We start from the raw sequence: 20,982 nt of genomic DNA, 5'->3' as shown, positions 1-20,982 counted from the left end.
CAGTCGATGTCATAATGAATTGCATTAGTGAAAACTGTCTGGACACTCGCTGAGGATGTGCATATTATTATCTTGCATCCGTGCTATCAGGCAGTTACTGAGAGAGCTGTCTTAGTAGCCTGGTAAGTTTTACGTAAACCTTAGTACCAAGGACAAATGCGTATCACTTCAAGCTACACCTTTCCAACTTAAGTGTAGATTTTTGTACAGTCTGTCACAGTAGTGTCATTGACCTGAGCTTTGAATGTAGTAGCGCCACCTAGCTTTAAGTTTTAATGTTTAGTGATCGGGGTTAGTTACTTCGATCTACCTGCTGTCGCGGTGATGGTGAGCTCCAGAGTAACAGAGGAAGAGAGGCAACATACTGTAAGAAATCTTGTCTCTCCTGTGTGCATACTTCTAAAATGAATGTAAAATTCCAGGAAATTATAATGCTGGAAGGTGCACTCCAAGAGCAGCGAGAAATAAATGAATCGCTTAGAGATGCACAAAGGGACATCAGTGCCTATGAGGCTGAACTGGAAGCTCAGCTAAGAGACAGAGACACCGAAGCCAATCAGCAAAAAGAAGAATTGGAAAGACTGAAACAACTTAGCCAGGTAAGAACAGAGCTCTTACACTGCCAAAGGAATAATATACCCTGGGATAAGGGACAACCAAACTTTCCTCCATACCACATCTCCAGCATTGACTTGCAGATAATTGTTGGTTTAGGTGTGCCTCCAAATGGAAGGTGGTATCAGTTTGCTGGGATTTATAACTGTGCATTGAAGGTACGGATCATTTGGGGACCCTGTAGAGAATATTCACTGTATGTAAAGGGAAAATAATAATCTGTGTCTCTTTGGAAAGAGAGAACCATGCACAAGTCAAAGAAACGAAACTAAAGCAGTCCTGTGAAAAGTAGTAGGTGAAAGTCGAAGGTTGCCTTTGCTCTTTGCAGGGGAAATTCAGTTTTATAGCAGTCTTTTTTGATTTTGTAATATATTATAAAGTAGTAGCTTTCTGCTGGGGAAAAAAATGTATACTTTAATTTGTGCAGTCCCATTTTATCTTGCTGTTGGGGATCCTCATTTGGATTTATGTATGATGATGATGTACAACTGCTATCTCAGTTCAGTTTCCATTCATCAGAAATGAACACGCTGGGGTTTTTTTGCAAGACATATTCCAACTGCACATTCCAGACTGCAGGCAGAAATGAAAATGCAAAATAGTGAAGAATGATGTTTTGTCCCCAACCCCTCCAAGTCTTTTGGTTTTGATGTTTCAGGAAAAACTTGAAAGCTTTCTGTAGAGCACTGATAAAATGTATGTCTGTCAGTTACCTGGTGGGTGAGACATACTCATGCTAGGTCTAGATTAGAATTTATAGTACCAGTGATGATGGTGATGATCAAGGTGACGTTTTAGGAAAAATTCCTGCTACCTATGGGGATGGGTTAATTTGGGATGGTTGGGGTTGTTTTCTTGGATTTTGTGGTTTTTGTTTTGTTTGAGGGTTTTTTTTTTAGGAGGTGTTATCATATTGTTATAAGAAATACAGCTGTTGTGTATTTGGGTGACAGGTTGGGGTTGGGAGTGGGGATATTAATCCGAACGTTTTCTGTGTTTGTAGATGGAACTGTCAGCCCTGCAAGCTGAACTTGAAAAAGAAAGGCAAGCATTAGAGAATGCTCTGACTAAAGCACAACTAGCAGAAGAGAAGGAACAACAAAATTATAAGCTCCTTTCTCAGTTCAAACAATTGCAGGTGAAGTATTTGTTGCCTTTAAAAAGTTACCTGATAACGCGGTGTGTTTCCCACTCCCCCAAGGGGAAAGTTGTAAAAATTTTAAAGGATTCTGTATGATCTTGTTTTGAAGTTCAGTAGTATTTATGACTTCTTGATTTCAGTTTTCTTGTCCAGAAACCCGATACCATAGTCTTAGCTGTCTATTTTAGATATTTAGATTGACCTTTAAAATAATTTTAGAGCTGCTCAGTTATATTGCAGAGGGATTGATAAATTGTTACATAATTTCCCACAAGCTTCATCCAGTACATGTCAGTAAGAAAACTATTTGGATGCAGAAGAAAAAGCTGATCCGATACCTGGAGTAAAGCTTACTGTCTCTATTTAAACCTGTGGTCCTGAGGAATCTTACTTAATTGCCACAAAACAGCAATGGCATCCAAGTATAATAGGCAACAGAGCTTGTGATCCTTGAGCTGTCTGGCATTTTATGAAGTGCATAAGCGTACAGAGCTGCTGAAGGGCTCAATCAACAGGATTTCTTTAGGCAACAGTAATATACTGGGTTGAAGATCTTCAAAATATGGCTGGCAAAGAAACGCCCTTTTCTCTCACTCTTGCATACTTTCTCTCCCATCTCACACACTCCTCAGAGGGTACAATGACCACCAGAATAGAAGAGCCCGTTTGGAAGGGACCTACAATGAACCCCAGTCCCCCCCAAAAAACACCACCACAAACCCCAAAACACATCTACATATTAAAAATTCTAGCTTTTATCGTTTCTATGTTTGTTTGCTTATGGTTGTGTAGGTGGGTTTTTTTGTCTATGTGTTTGGTTTTTTTTAGGGGGACAACAATCTCCTGAAACAACAGCTTAAAGATCTTCAGAATCAGCTAAACCATGCAGTTGGTAACTTAATTCATCCTGAGGAAGTCTTAGCTCGTATAGATGAACTCAAGCAAAAGCTTCAAACAGGAGTTGGAGAGATTAAGTGAGTAAAATAAAAGTACAAACAGTGTTAGATTTGTGTATGCAAAATCGGTAAGTACATGAGAGCAGCAAGGTACATGTGCCGCATCCTGCTGCGTCCAGCTTGGGGCAGTTCAAACCTGAACTTCAGCACCCAGTGGTTGTTAAGAGAACACCACCTGAGCTCAGTAACTGTATTACTGAGGGGAATATGCAGTCCTTTTGGGTTTCACTGCAAGGGACAGGGTAAACTATTTTTCCCCTGTTTGCCCCTAGCAACAAAGGATGGTAATAAACAAAGATAGAACGGTATAAATAAATAAAGCCAGGATAGAGGTCTGTCTGTGCAGTCTAACATGTTCAGTGCTGCACCTGAACTCATTTACATTGGATGTCTTAAATTTGCACTGTTGTCTTAGGTTTCATTATTTCAGTATCTGGTATCACAATTTAAAATTGCCATTTTCTGTCTTGGAACTTGGATTGTTTCTCTTTCAGATGTCAGAATTCAGCTGATGTTTTAGGGAAAAGCCTTGCAAATCTGCAGAAAGAAATTAATGACATCCTTGCTGATGCTCAGAGAGAAAAAGAGAAGGCATGGGCTAGACAGAGACAATTGCAGGAAGAAATGGTATCCCAGCAGGAAAAACTGGAAGAAGTACAGGAGAAATATAGACAGGCACGTATCAAAACAATGAAAGCAAGAGTAAGACAATTTCAATATAGCCTAAAAAAATGTAACTTGGAGCCGAAGGATGAAGTTTCACTCTGGATGTGGCTTTGCTACGCTCTGTCTTTCAGAGAGATATAATTTTACTGCAGGTAGACAAATTGAATACGTTTACTTGTCAGAAACACACCAACATCTTGCATCAGAGCAGGATGCTGTTACTCGTAATTAGAACAGGAATATGAACTCTTAGAGTTTTGATTTTCCTGTTGTGCACAAATGTATGTCATGTACTAATTCTAGTTATAAAGAAACTGTAAGCCAGAAAAAGCTTTGAAGAGGAAAAACAAATAATTGACTACTTCTACGCTATGTATACTGTGAAATTCTGGTTAAAGTAAAGTAGTGAAATACATCAGTCATCCTTGCTTTCTCTTTTGATAAGTGTTAAATGGGGTATTTGACAGGACACATGCTTTACAACCTTTTGTTGGCTTTTATTATATAAAGCTTGCAAAAATGTTGCTTGGAGGAGAAGGGTTTAACGTACATTAAACCTTCCACAAGCAGTCTCATAGCAAATTTTAGCTGTATGATAACAAGGAGAGACCTGCTTTTTGGTGTTCGTGGAACAGTAGTTTGAATTTTTTTTTTTATTAATAGTCTTTATGATTTTTGCCTGATTATTTGCTGAATTAGAATTTAGACTCAATGATACGTCTTGGAGGCAGCAATGATTTAATTATAGGTACAAAAATATTGCTAGTAATCACCTCAAAAAATCACTATACATACCACTACCAAAATAACTCAGGCACTTTTAAAACGTAATAGTCGCGGTGGCAAAGCAGTTCTTTTTCCTTTCTTTTCTGGCTGCTGGTGACTACACTTGCTAAAAAGTTGTTTCTTTAAATCATTAAAATAGGGTGGCTTTTGGTTGAAAAAAAAGATATTTCTGGCTACTGATTCTAACTTATTTCACTTACAGGTTAAAGCTGAAAACAGGCAGAATAAGAATCAGGTCCATCAGTTAGAGAATGAAATTCAGCATTTACATGAAAAAATAAAGAGCATGGAAGAAATTCAGGGCCTTGCTGATCAACAGCTCCAAGAGGCAGATGAAGAGAAAGAAACTATTCTTGCTCAACTGGAAGATTTAGAGAAAAGGGTAGGAATGAGTAAGAATAATTCCAGGGACTGTGTTTTCTCCTGAAAAAGAAGATTCAAAAACTTATGAATTATTTTGCTTTCTAAGATAGATCAAATACGGGAGGGAACACAGAGGTTAAATGTAACGTCTTTCTTTTCCTTAAATTTTATTGGTTGTCCCTGCTTTAGTTTTTTTAGGTTACTCTTATGTATGCAATACAAAATGGCATATGTATGGGTGAAAAAAGTCATATCAACAGAAAGTCTTTTCTTCTGTGCTGATTTTTACTTAAAACCTGTAAAACCTATTGTTTTCCTGGTTTCAGAAAAAAATAGAAGATGCCAGGGCACAAATGCAATTTGTCAGTCTAGATAAAGAACTGAAGGAATTAAAGAGAGCAATCATCACTTCAGATAAACTGGCAGCCACAGAGCTCTCCATTGCTAAAAATCAGCTAAAGGCTCTTCATGGGACTGTTCTCAGAATTAATCAGGAACGAGCTGAGGTAAAACAACATTGATAATTATTGCTTCTATATGAGTACTGCTTTCTCATGCCATCATAATGGGAGCAGTCCCGGTGACATCTTTTAAATTCAGCTTCAAAGCTTTATTCTGAACTGTCCTGCTGCACCGCTCTTGCTTTGGACAGTCTCTTCTTGAAATACAGTAGATAAATGCTTGAGTAAATTTGGGTATGGAGAGGTGTTCTTGCCATGTGTTAGAAGGTTAGGGAGAGGCACGTTTAATCTCTTATTAACTGAAAGTTAACTAATAGATAATACATTGTTACGTAAGATAGCAAAAAGAAGGGACTATGGAAGTTTGTTCTTACGTTTCAAGCTTTTAAAACTGGGAACCATTTTTGGCTACATTCTAACATCTCCTCGGTAGAAATACCGTAAAGTTAAAAAAGAAGTTAAATTTACATAAACTTTGCCTGGGATTCCAGAACAGACAAGTGCTGATGCTTCTTATTAGTCAGCTTTTCACAAAGCTGAAGGAGACATCTGCAAGATTGTAAGTATTCTTGCAAACTAAAGCTCAAACTAAAATTTCAATTTTAGGAGATTGAGGAAGCCGAAGAGTTCTGTGCTGAGGCAGCTCGTGCAGCTCGGGATCTTGCCAGAGCAGAAGCAGAAATAGAATTCTTACAACAACTCCTCAAAGAGAAGGAAGAACAAGTAGGTTGCAGATCTGTTTGCTTTCTGTTAGGATAAAATACCAATATATTGCTTCAGTAAGTTTCTGAAAATGCCATATTTAAAGGTGTCTGCCATACCTTTTTTCCTCAGGCTTTCCCTAGTCACAGTGCTCTTCCCTCCCCTGACGTATGACAAAGAACAAAATTAAAACCTCACTGACTAGAATAGCTGAATTTTAAGAAAAACTATCACCTGTTCACTTAAATGCCTTTATGTGGCTGTGTCTGTAAGTCTTAGCCGTATGAGGGGATAGGAAGAAGAATTTTGTTGCATCAAAATGGTACATGTGTTTTGCTGAATGAGCATTTTTGTAGGGACAGATGGGCATGTTTGAAAAAGTTTTAACACAGTCTAATTTAAACTGAAGTGCTTTGCTATGATTTAAACTTATATTTTAAACAGTTTCAGCTTGAAATGGAGAAAGCTGGTGAGAAGACTGTTGCATTAAGCTCTCAAAAGTTTGAAATTGATAAATTAAATGAAGTTATGGAGCAACAAAAAGCAGAAATTGACCGTTTAAGATGGTTGTTGGATAACATCAGGACAGGTAAGCTCTCATTTCTCTCCATTTCTCTCCATTTCTTGCAAATAAGCATGGGTGCATAAGACTTCACTTCCTTCTCCATGTTTCTCGCTGTTTGATCTGAGAAGCTCTTCAGAGCTCTAGAGGCTTATTCCAGGAGAATAAACTGTTCAGGATACCTTCCTGTACAGCTTTATACAGGATACATTCAGTCCTTAAATCACCGTGCTTCAGGACTATTATTTGCCTTATAGTTCTGTAAAACTGTGATTAATTTACAGGCAACAAAGATGAAATTGACAACTTACAAGATGAAATTGCAGCGCTCAAAAATGTGCTTTCGCACCAGAATGATTACATCACCAGCATAGCAGATCCATTGAAAAGAAGGGGATACTGGTATTACATGCCATCATCACAGGTCAGAAATAGAAATCCTGTTATGTGGGAAGCAATTTAATACGCGAAAGTCCATTATAAAACTGCTAGGTCTGGGAGGAACTTAAAAAGTACTGGCTGGCATATAAGAGAAATACAGAAAGAACATATGCACAAATGTTCCCCGATAAAGCTTATTACTGTGTAGTAACAGGATTCTAGTTGTTTTAGACAACTATTCAAAATGCAGTACTGTAAATCCATTTAGGTAAAGGTTTAAAAGAGGACATTACAGGCATACGTTTATTGCAAAACAGTGTTTGTCTGAATTTAAGAGAAATACTGTTAAAACATATTCAGTGTTCTCTTTAAAGCACTTCTTTGAAGTGCAAGCAGAGTATGTATAGCCTGTTCGTGAAAAATCAGTGCTTTGGAATGTCTACAACAAAACTTATTTTACATGATTTGTTATTTCTAGATTAACGCATATTATTTTTTCTTTAGGCTTCAACTCCTGTTTCCCGCAGCACAAAGGATTCTGGAGTTTGTTTACTGTGTTCTGGCACATTTTCCCCCAGAAAAGGGGGTGGCCAGGACAGGCAGAGCAGGAAGGAAGACTTGCCTGCTCAAGGAGGATGTTGGGTTTATTCACCAGTCAGAAATAGGTTGTACGAAACAAATTCTGGTAAAGGTAAGTCAGTCTCACGCTTTCAGAATGTTTAGGAGCATCCTAAAGATGGACTTGCTTAGAGTTCATAGTGAATATTTTTGATGTGCATGAATGAATTCCAAATGTTTATTACTGTTGAACTCATTATTCAATTTAAGTAGTGGTTATAGATTTTTGTATATTACATAAAAGGTGTGTTATTTTAAAATGTGCATTTGCATAATATCTTTTTCAGTAAAAGTGATTAAAAATAACTTAATTTTTCTTTCTTTCTTTTGGTAAAGATAGGAGAACGAAAGAAGATAGTGAAGGAAATGAAGAAACTCGTGTTCCCAAAGAGCCTCCTTTTGTACCACCACCGGGTACAGTTATTTACACAGTCCTTCCAGATGGTGCCCCTGTACCTCAGGGAACTGTGGTCTATGGCCCTCCTCCTGCATCAGCAAACGGAGGTTCAGTTGCTCCTGGATCTGTCATCTATGGCCCACCTCCTGTGGGAGCCCCGGTTGTTTATGGCCCTCTTCCTCCAAACTTCACTGTCCCACTCATTCCTGTTGGAGTGCTTCACTGCAATGTGCCCGAACATCATGCTTTGGTAAGATACAGAGCTGTAAGCTGCAGGTTTAACCATGGGCAACTGATTTAGGAATGGATTAGGAGCATCTTTTAACATAGCTTTCTCAAAAAAAAAATGCAAAAACCATAAGCTCATTTTCACAGATTAGATTAGTCCAGTGTTTGTTTGTTTTTTTAAAAAAAAAAGTCTCTGCTAGGAAAGTTTTGAATCTGCAAGAGCTTGCTGATAAGAATGCTCTGTCTTCAGTGCTAATAGTCCAGCCTTTGCTAGCTGTAGCTGCTCTTGTGTCTCAGGAGGACTGAAATAGAAAATAGGTCTTGATTTTGTTGTTCTGTTTCCTGTATGTAGGAGAACGAAGTCTCAAGGCTAGAAGACACTCTGTATTATTTAAAGTCTCGGAAAGACAAAGAGAAATGGTCAGAGGCAGCTGAGCATAAATGCAAAAAAGAGGTGGAAAAATTGCATCAAAATGTTGAAGAACTTCTGCATGAAAGAGAAGAGTTGGAACGTGAAGTAGAAGAGCTACGAAAAGCAGCTCAAAACCATAACAAACGCAAGTAAGAATATTGCACTAGAATGCATTGAAAGTAAGCATGTAGAAATACCTAAATTTCTTCCAATAAAAGTCAATTTTGATTTGGTTACGATTAATATTCCTGTCTGTATAGTGTGTGTAATGGACTAGAACTTCAGGAGGCTTGGGGTCTCTGGTATTTTTTATTTTAATTCCGTGTCTTTCTTCCTGATCTTTTAGGGACTTTATTGAAGGCTATACTGACAACCTTATTGCAGAAATGCAGTTAGAAAAGTCTCTTAAACATCACAAAGATATTGCAGATGAAATTGAGTGTATAGAGAAGACACTTCTGAAACGACGAGCAGAGCTTAGAGAGGCAGACAGGCTACTTTCAGAAGCTGAAGTGGAACTTGAGAGCACACGGGGGAAAGTAAGTAAAGCCGTAACTCTTAAGTGCAGAAGGATTTGTGTGTTGCATTAAGATTGTTTTAAGCAGAGAATTTTTGTTTGTGTAAGCTTATTTTCACTTGGATAACCTGCAGCCTCTTAAAATGCTTCTATTTGAAAACAAGTCCTGGGGTAACCTGTGCTAAAAGAAAATGTTTCAGTCTGCCAAAGAGGAGGAAGCTTTTCTGCTCTGGACAAGAGAGAAGAAAAGGTTGTACTTCACGGTATACAAAGGGAGAAAGCTCAGGTGGAATATTCAATGCAGGAGGAGTGCATCTTTAGACAGCTAACCTGCAGGTTATGGATGTGGAAAGCATAAGATGGGAATGTATTGTCTCAATCTTCAATTTTTGCTCTAGACTAAAGACACCATTCAAAAGTACAATCATGCCAAACAGCATTTATCCTGTACTGAAGCTGAGGCAAAGGAGCTGGAGCAAAGGGCTCAGGAAATGGCCATTAAACTTGTGAAAGCAGATCAGCAATTAAGGTACACTCTTCCTGGGAATTCCTGTCAAATGGGGATGAGGAGAAGAACAAGATTCTTTGAAATATCAAGATAGTGCTTTTGGAGAGGGAGGGCTGTTAAAATGTTAATATGTAAGGCATAAATGCTTCTTTAGGTTATTACAGGCAGATACAAAGGATTTAGAACAGCATAAGAGGGAACAAGAAAGTATTTTGAAGGAAATCAACAAAATGCTGTCTGCAAGAGACTCTGAGTTCCAGTCATTAAACCAGAAAATAGGAATGCTAACTGAAAGGTAAGTGTTTTCAATTTACTGTAAACTATTAGATAAAATAAAGATGTCCTCCTCCAATAAGTTACTGCCTGAGGCGTTCTTGTTTCTTCTGACTCATGTTTTTATTCTCCCTGTCAGTCTTCAGAAACTTCAAGGAGATGTTGAAGTTGCAAAAGGTAATGAAGAACATCACCTCCAGATCCTTAAAGAAGCAGAAAACCACCTTCAAGGCAAGAAAACTGAACTGGAAAGATTAAAAGATCAAGTAAGGCTTGTCTTACTAACTCTGGACTATCAATTTTGTTATTTTTGAGGTAACTGAAAGCTGAGAAGAGTCTAAGGTTCTGAACTGCCTTCTCTGAAGAATTTAATTCTTAAGTTTATTTTAATGTTGTTAATTCAAATTCTCCTTGTTTTGTCTCATAATTGAGAATGATTCCAGTCTCCCTGGCATTTCTGTGTAATAAGCGTTACTGCATTCTCTATGACAAGTCTTAACTGCATTTCAGAATGAGACACTTACCCCTCTGAGGTACAGGACTGCACTGTCCAGATCAGAACTTAGTCTTTAGTATTAATTATATTATACGGGTTTAACAAACGAAGCTCATTGCTCTGATGGGATCTTTGTGTTACGCAGTTCGGATGAATCTCTGGCAGGGAAGAGCGTACTGCGCTTGTTCTTGTGTATGTGTGTAGCTACAAAAATAAAAGCCTTCAGATACTTCTTCCTTTGAAATTCTGCATTGTAGATGACTGCTCAGCAACGAGAGCTCTTGTTTCTGGAGCAACAGTTAAATCAAAGAAGAGAAGAGCTCCGTGTCCTTCAAGACTGTATTTCTCAAAAGAAAGGTGACCTCAAAGAAGCTCTTCGAGACGGAGAGACTGAAGCAAATGAAAAGCTGCGCCAAATAAGAGTAACTTTTCCAAATGAGTTTTCAATTCATTATATCTCTGAAGAAAAGCAAAAGAATAGAAATATCAAAAACATCCCATAAAGTTTCCACAAAATCAGTTTTGCTTCCTAGAACCTCCCAAAACCCACTGAAAAACAGAACAAGCAAGTTTACAGTTTTGCGTAGCTAAGACCTTGGTCCAGAAGGACAAATAAGAAGTAGAACTCCCTAGTTCCAGTAATACTTAGAGAATTGGTATCTTGAGAACTAGATTATATTAAATAGAGGTCTGTGAATGATTTACAGTTGCTGAGACAAGGAGCTTCTAAAGCAAATCAGTCTGATCAGTGTACGTAAAACAGAACAAAGCTGGTGTACGTCAGCTGTCTGTCTCTGTCCCCATGACTTAGGAAGGATTCTGTACTTCTTTTCTTTCCGAAGTAAAAACAGTTTCAAGGATCATTATATTTGGGGAGGGCTTCTCGTCTGATTTCCTGTTTTAAGGCCTACCTAGTGTTCACGTGAATGATGGTGTTCTGGTCAGACTTGCAGATCAAAATATTTGTAAGATCACTACTTTAAACTGTCAACAAGCAAGACTAATACAAATATTCCCTATTTTTTGTTTGGTTACACCATTAACTGTAACTATCAACTCTGTAATTAAATTGACCCTAATATTGGTGACAGACTTCTTTAATTTTATAAATATTTGGAACTTCCATTTAAAGGAAAAATTTATTTAAAATGGCAAATAATGGCATTCCTTGTAACACTGATGTATTTCCACAGGAAATAAAACTACTTCTGGAAGAGCTTAATGCTGAGAGGAAAGAACTAGATGTCCAGATCAATGAGAAGAGAGCACAGCTTTTGATCATAAAGAAGGATATTGGAAAAGAGGAAGAAAATCTTCAAGGAATACTTGGGCAAATTACCAGGCATAAGATAGGTATGTCCCTGGCTCTGCTAGATAGTATTTTGTGTGGATTGGAAAGACGCTCTGAGCTCGTAGTTGTACATCGCAGCAGTCTTCTGTTCCTCACTCCTTTTTAAACATTGTGAACAACTGCCGAGGAGGAGTTCCCTGTAATTCTCGTAGTTTATGGAGAGCTGACGAGATACCCTCTGCTTAAGCTGAGGCAGTGCTTGCCGCTGCTTTGTATTTGGGACGGGAGTTTTTTGTGCCAGAGAGAAATGTAAACAAATCTGCTGTTGGGACTGCGCAGTTAAGTTCACACTCAAGCAGTGTGTGGCTGGGAGACATGAGCTAGTTGTGCCACATCCACAGAAGAATTAAACGCTGGGATGTGGGGAAATGGAGGAATCTCCTTCCAAGCAGTTACATCTTGTCAGACTGTGGGAAGTATAAGCAGCGGCAGTTTGTAACTGTTGTACTTTTTCTGAAATATTTTCCTTCATTGTTTATCAGTCAGATACTCTGTCCCAGACTTACTCCCTAGGCAGCAGGAAGAGCAGGAGACTTGAGGACCTGCAACTTGCTGGTAGAACAGCATCAGAAATAACGCCTGGTGTGTCTGACACAGCAACTGGAAACGTGAAGAGTTTTTACGGGGATGATACCAATATAGTATCTCTTAATTTTTCCTTGGTGTCTTTTTTTTGCCAATAGAATGCATTTAATGTGCTTGTAATAACCTTTGATTTTATTTTATTTTTTGCATCTTACCTAGAACTGAAACATGTTCTGGAAAACCTGGAGCTTGAAAATAATGAACTTGAAGGTTTGAAACTACAGCATGACCAAAAGGTCAATGAGCTAGAAAAGATTCAGGCTGCAATTCTAGAAGTAAGTATGTCTTCTGTAGCTGATACAGTAACTGGAAGAAGAGCTCTGCATATTCAGTGCTTCTGTTAAGTTCTGGGTAACAGAGTCCCTACACTTCTAAATCAATCAGTTTCTAGCCTGATTGCAGCTCATGCCCTTTAAAATAATGGGATTTTTTTTGTGCATATGATGGAGAGAGGGCAAAAACCGGAAAGCTCTTCTGTGGCTGTTTTCTCAGCGTTAGCTACCAGAGTCTTTTTATCTGGATTCTGTTTGTGTCCTCACTTGCAAAGAGTAAGTATGGAAGACAGCTTAACTCGGCTGAATGATCTTCTCTGCCATTGAAAAGGTATTTTAGCTCAGCTAGTCTCTTCTCTTTTTGACACAGACAGACACTCAACTTTGCTACTAGTGGGCAGAGATCAGCAGCATCCCTTTGGCGGTCTCATCGCAGCTGCAGGGTTGTTAGGTCAGAGGCCGGGACAGCCCGCCTTTACTCAGCTGTGCAATTCCAGAAAATCTAACATGTGTTTGCTAAGACAGCATTTATAAGCATATGTAAGCAGATATCACCTGCTGCTTTTAAAAGACTTTACCTCTTCTCTCTGTACTCTTTCTGTGAAGGACAGGGAAAAGAAGGGACTAATTGATACGCTTGGTACCTTTCTGTTACCACACTCTAAGTGGTCACCTTACTGCGTTACCTGAGCATCTCGCAGCCCTTGAAGTGGTGGTTCTTTCCAAATCCCTGCGGTGAAGGAATGCCCTGCCCTTACAGATGGGGGGAAACATGGTGGTTAAACTACGATGGAACAAAGAGTTGCACCCCTGTCTTCCAGTCCTCGTGCTCTTAATTATCATAATAAATACACTCAAATTAACTGGCACTTTAAGCAGGTATCCCTGTTAGAATGCGGTAGTTGTAGAGGGTTCTCTTGCCCTGCGTATGATCTCTGTGAATGAAAGGTTTTTAAACTGCTGCAGCTACAGTTGTTAGTAACTCGTTCTACTCCTTGACTGTATAAGTGCGTTGTTCACAATGCCTTCTTTTGTAGGAGAAGTTAAAATTGGAGAATATTCAGAGATTATTTCAGTGTCAGCAAGGGGAAGTAGATTGGCAGGAACAACTACTTGAGAAAGACCGTCAGGAAAATGAACATCTGGTTTCTCAAATGCGCGCTTTGCAAAATAATATCGAGTCTTTGCATAAAGAAAAGGAAAAGCTTGAAGACGACTGTCAGAACTTTGAAAAGAAATTGTCACAAACCAGAAGGTGGGGGGAATATTTTTTTCTGCCAAGATCAGAAGTGATGGGAAGTGCTTTGAATGTCTGTTTATCATAATTAAAAATAGAGCTATAACTCTGAGGTGTCCAGTTATACAGAATATGCTGTTTCTTATATCCTGTGGAGGTTTCATTTTAAGTGTGTCTACAGCAGCCTTACAGAAAATACTCAGCAATGAAGCTGATAAACGCAACAGCATTTGTTATATCATGGCAATGCAATGAGAAACGTTATGAAAAGCAAAACGTTAAGTCTTGGAACAGGACAGCTGTCTTGCTCCCATGACTACTCGGTACCATCCCCTTGAGCTGAGAAGACCTTAACTGAAATGCAGCTGGTTTTTAGAGTCCTTGCCAAGTACTTCCAACAAACCGAGAATATACATTTTACAGAGACTTAACCGCTACTGAGGATAGCAGCAGAGCTGCATTATCCAGCGTAGAAAAATTGGAATTGGATGTTAAAAACCTGCAGCAGGAGGTACATCTACTGAACAAACAAAAAAAATCACTGAATGGAGACATTATTGTTGTACAGAAGGATCTTCAAGGTAAAGATCAATTTTTGGTTTCAAACTGTCATATATTTAAGAGAAATGTTTTTAAAAGACACATTGCAACTGTACTGTAGGATATTAAATATCCAACGTACTCAAATATCTACAGGCAGAAAGTATTTAACGTGTTGAAAAGATGGAGGTTTTAGAAATTGTATTTCTGTTGTTCACTTTTCATTTATGAAAAGAGATAATTTATTTGTATAGGTATTTCAGATTGCTGACTGAAAAAATCTCTTGTTGCCAAATATTTTTCTAGAAAAAAAGGAAGAACTAGAAACACTGAAAGGAGAATTAAATTACTCCAGGCAACAGCTTCAGCTGGTAGAACAGGTTAGTTTGGGTGAGATATGTATTTATTTTCATGTAGTGAGTAGATTGTTGGGGTGTCATTTATCACAACAACTGACATGCCATCACCTGGTTTTCGTCCAGGCACCCTGGCTCAAAACCAGACACTGCAGAGCTCATAAACAACGAATCGCTTCTTTCCGTGTTCCTGCTGAGTTTGGAGTGCTTTGGGCTATAATAGGTGCCGAACCAAATGAGACTTCTGGTTTGGGTTTTCTGTTGAAGTGGCAGCTGCGATGACTCTCCTGGTCAGATTGTTATTACCAAATTAGAGTGTGTGGCTTTTTGGTTTTATTTTTGGGTTGTTCTTTTTGGTGTTTTTTTTTTTTTTCTGTGTATTTGTTTGGGTTTGAATTTACCTTCTTTCTAGAAAGCAATGCAGACAGACATTTTATGTCTTTATATTGCAGGATTTGAAAAATAATACAAGGCGTCAGGATGAGTTGCTTAGAGAGCAGGCAGCCCTGAAAGAAGATATCCTACAGTATTTAAGGAAACGTAAGGATTGCCAAGAGAGACAGAAAAAGAGGGAGAACCAATTGCAGCAGCTCCAGAAAGAAATTGAAGAGAAGGAAACAGAACTGGCCAAGCAAGAAGCGGTAATGAGCCTGCTGCCTTGCCTTGCTTTTGCCTGACCTCTAAAAATAACGCAGGCCAAAAAGATTGGGTGCAAGTTTTCAATTAATAAACTTTAAGAAATGCTTTAAGAAGTACTTTAAAGCACTTTAAGAAGTGCCTTAAGAAACATGAAGCCTCATTTTTAGAGGAATAACAGTAAACAAAAAGCTTCAACATTCAGTTGTGGTTTAGTGAAAACTAGCGTGTCACAACGAAGGACTGCGGCTTCCCAGTTAGCGGGGTCATCTTCTACTGAACTGGTAACAGAACTGCTGTAAAATCCGCACTGGCCAGGGTGCGGGAAGGGTTAGTGTGGTGGAGGGCACTGTGCAGTGCGGTGTCTTGCCTGCCGAGGAGGCGGCGAGGAGATGGACTAGCACAGATTATTCTCTGTAATGCTGTTCTGTCAGCTGCCAAGATAAAGCAGCTGGGTACAGAGAGCTCGGAGAACTTCCTCCCATGCTCGTGATTTCTCCTGGGAGACGAGCAAACTATGTAGATTACCTGAAATGATACAATGGATTTCAAATGAAACTAAGCAAAACTTAACTCCAACTGCATTCCATAATTCCAAAACTAAGCGGAAAAAAAATGCAGGGCTTTTTATTCTGAAGTTTCTGTTTGATCTTGAGTGGATCGCTATGGCAGCTAGCTCTTCTTCTTCTTCTTCCCTACAGTACTTCTGTGCAAAGCCCATCAGCTGTTCATGAAAATCAGGGCTTAATCATAGATTCCTGCAGTAAAATTCACTTATGTTGGCTGGGCAGTTTCAACAAAGTGTTAACCAAAAAGAACTTGAGGGAGCTGTACTGAGAACGAGGGGCGAGGAAAAACTGATGAACTTTTATGTCAGTAGGGAATATTAGACTACAGGTTTTTCCAATTTATGCTGCTTTAAGTTCTGTAATGTCTTTTGGTGATGGTATTTCTCATCGAGTTGGTACTAGTTAAAGCTTGAGTGGTGTTTTTTTGGCAGATTCTTCATCACCTCAAGCAAGTTTCAGAGCGTGAAGGAAAGAAACTGGAAGAATGTAGTGCTAAAGTAAAAGATCAGAAAATACTATTGGAAAAGGAATTAACAGATAAACAAAAGAAACTGGAGCAGGCAATAGCAAAACTAAGGCTGGCGGAAGAAAACATCAGGAAACTGGAAAAGGAGGAGTCACGATGTGCAGCACTTGAAGAAACTGTCCGAAAAAGCAGTAAGATTCAGTGCACAAATAAATTGTTACCATTTAGGGGTTCTAAGTCTAATGAAACCAACAAATATTTCTGTTAATCTGGCTGGGTTGCTAATGCAGCGCCTGGATTGACTCACGGTTAAATTGACTTTTCCAAAGAACTGAAATTCTAAAGCCAACTGGTGTTCCGTCCCCTCTCACCTTCTGTCGGTGTTTTTACAAACCACGGCTCAGCACGTAAACGTGTTTGAAAAATATCTAATGTGTATGAAATATACCGAGATACTTAGTATTTCTGCTAATCGGGATTGTTTTTAAAAATGTTAATTACAGAACATCAGGTCTCAGAAAAAGAATTACAATTGCAAAAAAAAGATAGAGAAATACAGTCTCTTCAAGAAGAGCTGGAAGTCTCCAAGTCTGAGCTGAACCATCTCCAAGATCAGATAGCGTCAGAGAGGAAAAAAGCAGAAAAACAAATCTTGAGCCTGAAAGCGGCAATGAAAATGCAAAGGATGCAACTCGAAAGACAACTTCACGTAAGTCCTGGCTGAGATGAGGATATTTGGGGATCTAGGTTATTTTTAAACAGCAAAATGATAAAACACTCCTTTTTATCATAGGAGGAACAAAGTAATGCATGAACTTCATGACTAGACAAAACTTGAGGTGACCAGACTCTGGTATTTCTAGATTGTGCTGCAGAACCCCTCTGGTTACACCTGTTTAATGCTGTTGCTGCCTCTTAACTTGAAGAAACTGTGTTCTGTGGGTTCTCTTGACCCGTCTTTCTGAAGTGGATGCTTACAGTAAAAGGCAGTCCTCCTGCGCGTTCCTAGGAACAAAAGCGTGGAAATACCTGTTTGCAGAGTGACCCAGCAGCTGCTGAACAAGTAGCGCGCGGTAACTCTGAACGAGCCAAGCACCTCGGAAAGGACATTGGCCAGATCCGACAGGATCTCCAAACCCAGCTGTGGTGGAGTGGCCAGACACAGGTGGTTTGAGGGAAAGACGTCCCTTCCAGACAAGTTCATATTGTATTGGTTTTGAATCCCTCCTGTCTGCTGTATCACAGTTAGAAATGGACTACTTAAAATTGCTGTGTGATTTTCCCAAATCTGGGAGAAGTTAAGCTTTGTTAAGAGTCAGGAGGATCAGGCAGCTCGGTAATCCTGGTTTAAAAGTGAACAAACCAACTCCAGCCAGTCAGTCACGTGCGCAGTTCTGGGTGCCGGGCTGCCACGCTCTCACGCGGTATTTCATTTGTCAGACCCTGAAGGCCGTGGCAGCGCGGTGCGGCTGCATCGTTGCCGTCCCAGCACGAGGGGAATTACAGGCGCAGTTTAGGTGTTCGAATGGATCAACGCCTCACCCAGTGAAATGATGCCTGAAAAAGAGACCCTTTTCCTTGGAGGTGGGCTGAGGGTGGAGGGCGTAGGCCCGGCTGTTCGTAAGAGCAATTGGATTTGGGTGCTCCCACGATACGTAGCGAACGCACCATAACATTTGCTGTCAGCTCAGTTCCAGCAATGCTTCAGTCAAGAATTAGGACTCCGGCTCCTGTTTACATTAAGGTTTGGTAATAGGAACTTGGCATAATTAGGGTCATAATTTATGCAAATCACTAAATGTTATCAACACTCAAAGCTACTCAGTAGGCACTTAACAACTTGTTTGTGCCAACTTGGGCCAGCATTTTCTGCTCTTAATGCTCATTTTGAATTAAAAGGTGATTCTGTGTTGGCTTGGCTCCCTCTAGTCCTTTAAGAAATCGTTTATAAATGGTTTCTAAGCCCTTTAAAAATAGTCCTTCAGAGAAGACTGGTGTTGGCAGCTAGAAGGCATTCAAGGAAGACTGTGCAAGACCAGAGTATGAACAGGTTTAAGTGAACAAGTTGTGTCTTGGTAACTTTAATTGCCTTTTACCATCCGAGGGGCTTCAGAGGCCAAGTTCATGTCAGAATTAGGGCTGCGCCTGTTCAGAGGTTTGTGATTTCTGGCTGCAGCAGTCAAAACGTAAACATCTGGGGAATAAGCCTTGTTCGGTTATACAGGAAAATCCCTCTGGGTTGATGCATTTGTAACGTGACAGCAAAATGCTGAGACTGTTCTATGATGTAGGTTAAAACTCCAAACGACCTGGAAAAGAGACAAAGGGAAATGGAGAACACAGCAACGCTGCTTAAACTGGAGGTTGAAGATGAAATTAGGGCGGGGTTTAAACCTTCGAGCCCATCTTCTCTGGAACCGTTGGAAGACACGGAAACCTCTTCTGAAGCAGAGGGCTGTCTGCACTGTGAGTCTGCTAACTCAGGGGAGACGGGTCCCTTCGCTGCCGCTGACAAAAGACTCTTCTCATTGGAGGAAAAGTTGGATTTTTCTAAAGTCTTATTAATGGTAAAATGTTTTCAAAAAGTAGCTGCTACTCGTGCTGCAGCTGAGCACGTCGGTGTCGGTGCCTTTAGCTGTAACGCTCTGTTTTGTCTCCAAAAGGATGAACAGTGGCGTGGAGAGGCTCTCCGGGAAAAACTGCAGCATCGTGAAGATCGGCTGAAGGTGACACATCTCTTCCCCTCACACCGGGATTCCCTCGGGTCCCTTTGGAAAGTAACCCAAACGCCCCAGGAGCCTGGGGGATCCTTCTCCAGCTCCGTCCGTTATGACTAGCTGCAGAGTACCTTTGGGTGGGAACACTAAAAGCCTTGCAACTGCATGCTATATCACGATGAATAATTCTAATTAACAGTTAATTGGATTTTTGAGTATTCCAACACGATTCCCTCATTTACGTCGCACTATTTACATACAGATTACAGTTTGGGAGCACACGTGATCATTTCACGTACAGGTGATGGCCAGGTTTAGCTAGAACATACCTGTTGCGCTCTCTTCGAGCAGTTCATGATAAGGGCCATGAAAATAGAGCTTGTTTTTGGCTTGGGAGGAGGGGAACTACTTAAAAATCATTCACAAACCCATTGCCATCTGCATGAGAGTCGTGACATCCCATCCCTTACGGCTTGACCATAAGGTCACCAGACTTTTTAAATACAGTCTTGAAAATTACACTGGCTGGCTATAAACAGCAGCGCTGCTGTGTTCAGGCCCAGCTCCGGCAGTGCATGTCCAAGCAAGTGGAAGTGTTAATCAGGGGAAAGCAGCAGACGGAGGGCACCCTGCACAGCCTGCAGCGACAGGTGGATGCCCTGGACGACCTCGTCAGCAGCACTTCCTCGGATTCGCTCTTTCTCACCCAAACCTCAAGTCTGGTTTCTCTTCGTGAAACTCTGAATTTAACAAAAACACAGGTAAGGCTCTGCTGCGCACAGGAATTCTGGTTTGGTGTTTTCTATAACTTTTAGCTCCCTGGCAGTCTGTTCCAGCCGTACGCTCCCCATCTCGGAGGCACCGCAGGGGTTTTCTGGAGGGGGGGATTGTACCGCACACCTCGTTACTCTGGCAGCAGCCAACTTGTCTGAAAAGGCCGCTTTCCTCAAAGTTGTTTGGTTTTTTACTTTGTCTTAGTGTTTATTCTTTAAAATTCAGATTTTTATTTTTTTAAAGATTAACATGACTCCACTAATTGAAGACGTTAATTTATGACTCAGACTTGTTTTTACTGCTTTTCCTAGGCTACTCTGACACCACTGGCGCACCCCCGCAGGCCCCCGGGGATGCCGGTGGTGGCTCAGACGCTGCGTTCCTGCTCGGGAGGAATTTCTCAGTAAGGCCAGAGGTGAGACGTGACCTCAGCCCAGTTCCAGCCTCGTCACGAGTGTCCCCAAGGCCGAGCTCGGGGGCTCAGGGTGGTGGTGGGTTCTGGGACCGTATTGTCCCTTTCCAGTGAGAGCATTCCTGGGGCTGGGATCCTCGCACTTTTGATGCTGTTCTGGCTCTTTGATGTGTATTTTCAAATTGTTGGCGGGAGCTGCTTGTAACCTCTCATGGCACAGAGAAATCGCCACTGCACTGTGTTAGCAACTCCAGTGTCAAGTTACTGCCATCCTTTGTCTTCCAGTAACACTTTTCTGGTTTTAATAAGTGCATGGCCTGCATCTCCATTTCAGTTACAGCTACCTCCAGCGCTGGCCTGGTGCTTAAGTGTTCTTTTGTAATGATTTAAGTTAAAAAATACCTTACTTCAACAGGTGCCATACATTAGAAGAAAAGCGTCAAGCAGCTCCAGAGCTGGCAGCAGGCCTTAAGCAGGGTCAGGGCAGCACAGGCTCCCCCCGGGGAAGCTCCGTTGGGGGTGGCGCAGCTCCCCACACCCGAGCTGTCAGATACCACCCCAGATTTCTACCTCACCACTTCACGCGCCTTTTCAAAAGAGGCGTTTGCCACCACTAACCACCACCGGGCTGCGGGGCCTGCTCTACTGTGAAGTTTTTGTACGATTAAGTAACTGGGCTTTATGTATATAAGGTTGGTTGGTTTGTTCATTCTTAAATATCTTAAATGTGGATTTAAATGTTTCCAAAACAATTCCTTCTATTTAAGTGTTGGTGCTGGTCAGTTTCCACTTTAAAGAAAACCCAGACAGTTGTCCATTTACTTGTTGATAAATGCATGAATGTTTTAAATACAGTTATTTTTGAGTACTTCCTTAAAATAAACGTGAGTGACTGATGTTTACTTTTGTCTGTGGCTGGTTTCTTGTATGTGTTTGTTTGGTTTTAAGTTATTCTCCAGCATTATTAGCACATGGGGCCTCTTTG

General features: G+C 40.4%; 1 protein-coding gene across 4 annotated transcripts in view; it reads left to right on the top strand.

The window, feature by feature from the left end:
• The window catches only part of CNTRL (centriolin), a 35,691-nt gene extending 14,787 nt beyond the window's left edge, over window positions 1-20,904 (top strand). For 3 of the 4 annotated variants that reach the window (XM_074608394.1, XM_074608393.1, XM_074608395.1), the window contains 30 exons: window positions 423-599; window positions 1,619-1,753; window positions 2,585-2,730; window positions 3,207-3,387; window positions 4,367-4,546; window positions 4,854-5,033; window positions 5,595-5,711; window positions 6,135-6,279; window positions 6,537-6,676; window positions 7,138-7,324; window positions 7,588-7,898; window positions 8,229-8,437; window positions 8,635-8,827; window positions 9,204-9,334; window positions 9,468-9,608; window positions 9,726-9,852; window positions 10,340-10,504; window positions 11,276-11,435; window positions 12,178-12,293; window positions 13,328-13,545; window positions 13,951-14,108; window positions 14,374-14,447; window positions 14,876-15,064; window positions 16,060-16,285; window positions 16,598-16,803; window positions 18,386-18,661; window positions 18,758-18,820; window positions 19,369-19,572; window positions 19,897-20,000; window positions 20,413-20,904. In XM_074608394.1, the coding sequence (XP_074464495.1) occupies window positions 423-599; window positions 1,619-1,753; window positions 2,585-2,730; window positions 3,207-3,387; window positions 4,367-4,546; window positions 4,854-5,033; window positions 5,595-5,711; window positions 6,135-6,279; window positions 6,537-6,676; window positions 7,138-7,324; window positions 7,588-7,898; window positions 8,229-8,437; window positions 8,635-8,827; window positions 9,204-9,334; window positions 9,468-9,608; window positions 9,726-9,852; window positions 10,340-10,504; window positions 11,276-11,435; window positions 12,178-12,293; window positions 13,328-13,545; window positions 13,951-14,108; window positions 14,374-14,447; window positions 14,876-15,064; window positions 16,060-16,285; window positions 16,598-16,803; window positions 18,386-18,661; window positions 18,758-18,820; window positions 19,369-19,572; window positions 19,897-19,992 (4,851 nt within the window). In that variant the 3' untranslated portion in view covers window positions 19,993-20,000; window positions 20,413-20,904. Of the gene's footprint in view, window positions 1-422; window positions 600-1,618; window positions 1,754-2,584; window positions 2,731-3,206; window positions 3,388-4,366; window positions 4,547-4,853; window positions 5,034-5,594; window positions 5,712-6,134; window positions 6,280-6,536; window positions 6,677-7,137; window positions 7,325-7,587; window positions 7,899-8,228; window positions 8,438-8,634; window positions 8,828-9,203; window positions 9,335-9,467; window positions 9,609-9,725; window positions 9,853-10,339; window positions 10,505-11,275; window positions 11,436-12,177; window positions 12,294-13,327; window positions 13,546-13,950; window positions 14,109-14,373; window positions 14,448-14,875; window positions 15,065-16,059; window positions 16,286-16,597; window positions 16,804-17,103; window positions 17,263-18,385; window positions 18,662-18,757; window positions 18,821-19,368; window positions 19,573-19,896 lie in introns of all 4 variants that reach the window. The other variant, XM_074608396.1, reaches the window with a different exon arrangement.
• The last annotated feature ends 78 nt before the right edge of the window (window positions 20,905-20,982 follow it).

The sequence above is a fragment of the Larus michahellis genome, chromosome 15 (assembly GCF_964199755.1).
Source record: "Larus michahellis chromosome 15, bLarMic1.1, whole genome shotgun sequence".
In the NCBI taxonomy this organism is placed as follows: Eukaryota; Metazoa; Chordata; class Aves; order Charadriiformes; family Laridae; genus Larus; species Larus michahellis.
The sequence above is the reverse complement of the archived record's forward strand: the minus strand, read 5'-3'. Positions and strand labels throughout refer to the sequence as shown.